The sequence below is a fragment of the Cystoisospora suis genome (genome assembly GCF_002600585.1).
Source record: "Cystoisospora suis strain Wien I chromosome Unknown contig_5668, whole genome shotgun sequence".
Classification (NCBI taxonomy): Eukaryota; Apicomplexa; class Conoidasida; order Eucoccidiorida; family Sarcocystidae; genus Cystoisospora; species Cystoisospora suis.
This window is the reverse complement of record NW_027158458.1, coordinates 1-1853: the sequence shown is the minus strand read 5'-3', so window position 1 is coordinate 1853 and position 1853 is coordinate 1. Positions and strand designations below refer to the sequence as shown.

The 1853-nt window shown below is 56.9% G+C and overlaps 1 protein-coding gene across 1 annotated transcript; it reads left to right on the top strand.

The window, feature by feature from the left end:
* Positions 1-24: 24 nt before the first annotated feature.
* CSUI_009473 (uncharacterized protein) lies at positions 25-1853 on the top strand (the record flags this gene model as incomplete). The annotated part of the gene is made up of 1 exon (XM_068069589.1): positions 25-1853. A coding segment is annotated over exon 1 (1719 nt), but the record flags the coding sequence as incomplete, so codon positions are not given.

Genomic DNA, 1853 nt, shown 5'->3' with positions numbered 1-1853 from the left:
GCTACATTCACATTCGGTCACTCGCTCGCGTTTGCTGTTCGGAGTGTGGCGAGAGAGTGACCGAATGTGAATGTAGCAAGAGAGGGGCTCGCCGGAAGGACACAAAGAAACGACGCCGACTGCAAGAGCAGGGAATGCCTGATATCGCAGTCAAGATGGACGCCGTGCCGCTAGGTGTCCTGAACCACGGGCTAGGGAACGAGGTGGCAGAGCGCCATATTTGGAGGATTGAATCAAGCAGGAGCCAAGGAGGAGAGCCGACATCAATGCCTTCTCCTCTCTCACTCACTTGCGAACCGACTAGGAGTCCTGGTTGTACCGATAGCTCCACTCTTGCCTCAAGCCCGAGTGCTAGGACGGAACGTGCTACTGCCAAAAGCTCGTGCCGAGGCGGAAGAGCGAGGCCTGGAAAAGGCCAGCGGAGTGATTCTCCTAGGCGGGAAGAAACCGAAAGGCATGAGGTTGTAGCTTTCGATGCCACTGGGGACCGCAGGTCATCTTCGCCTGCAACCACGGCATCTAGCATTCGTTTGGCTGTCTCTGGTGCCCCGGCCGCTGTCCAGTCTCTAAGGAAAATAGACTCGACCGCTGCGGCGCGGCCGGACGGCGTCTATTTGCACTATCCGAACACTTCTTGCTGCCGGTTGAAACGAAGCAGAGTGCGCCGAGGGAGACACGCGCTTTCATTTGCGGTAAGATCGAAGGCGTCTTCACAGGGTTCAAGAAAACTAGCGGTCCAGACAGGAAACAAGGGACACACTTCGGCAAACTACTGCACTTCGTCGGCTGTTAAAACCACCCCAAACGTTGTAGTTCGTGGAAGGTCACATCTACGGCGACTGTTCTCGCCGGCCTTTTCCACTCTTGTGGGGCTTTCGGGACTCTGTGGGTTTTCTTTGTCTTTGAAGTCGCCGGACGCATTCCTCCAGTCGCTTGGTAGAGGCGTGCCCAAAACCTCTCTGTCGTCTGCGTCGTCCCCAGGAGACACGTCGTGGAGGTGGAAAGTGGAAGAAGAACAGGAGTCCTATTTGAATGCCCTGACGGAGGCTTTTCACAAAGCTGTCAGACAGGTCACTCAGCAGGGCGCGATCCTCCTCACAGCTGCAGGTTCTCAAGCTCTTCCCGCCGCTGCTGCAGTAGCTGTCGCCGTAGACGTGCAGCAGAACGAAGATAACGAGGAGGCTCAGAGGGGACAGGCTCGGATGAAGAGTAGAAAGCGGTTAGAAAGAGGAAAGGCAGTCAGGAGCCGACAGGGGTTGATCCTTTCTCAGGACTTTCCAGGTCTTGTCACAACCGGCGCGGTTTGTGGGGTGATAACATTGGGGTCTACGGGTTCTCGAGGACTGAGCCTCCCGCACGACCGCGACGTTGCGGCCCCCTTGCTTCGGAGGTCGCCGAAAAACACGGACTTCTCTCGGGAGGAGCGAGACAGTTATCTGCAGAACAACTCTCTTCGTTTAGACGACGAGGGCAGCGCTCAGAAAAGTAGAGACGCTGGTAGTTTCCGCCGTGCTACAAAAAGCGAGATGGACAGCTCAACAATTCAGCACGAAGGTGCGACGCGACCTCAACTCCGTAACAGCGATGACGTGCAGCGCGGCGTGCGGGGGTTAACATATCTTTCAGCCGTGGAGGGTGCTGCAGTCGTCTCTTCTGGAAGCGAGCTGCAAGGACTGCTGACTGCTGCAGGTGCAGACCTAGCCAGATTGCAAGAAAGACCGAGAATGACAGCAGACAGCACGCCCGCTGCTGGTACACGGGGCACAGCCGGTTCTCGCGAGCTCTCTCCAGGGAAGCCGAAGGGCGGAGAACAGAGGGATCCCTTGAGTTTCCCCTTAGCTAGCAGGGAGGAA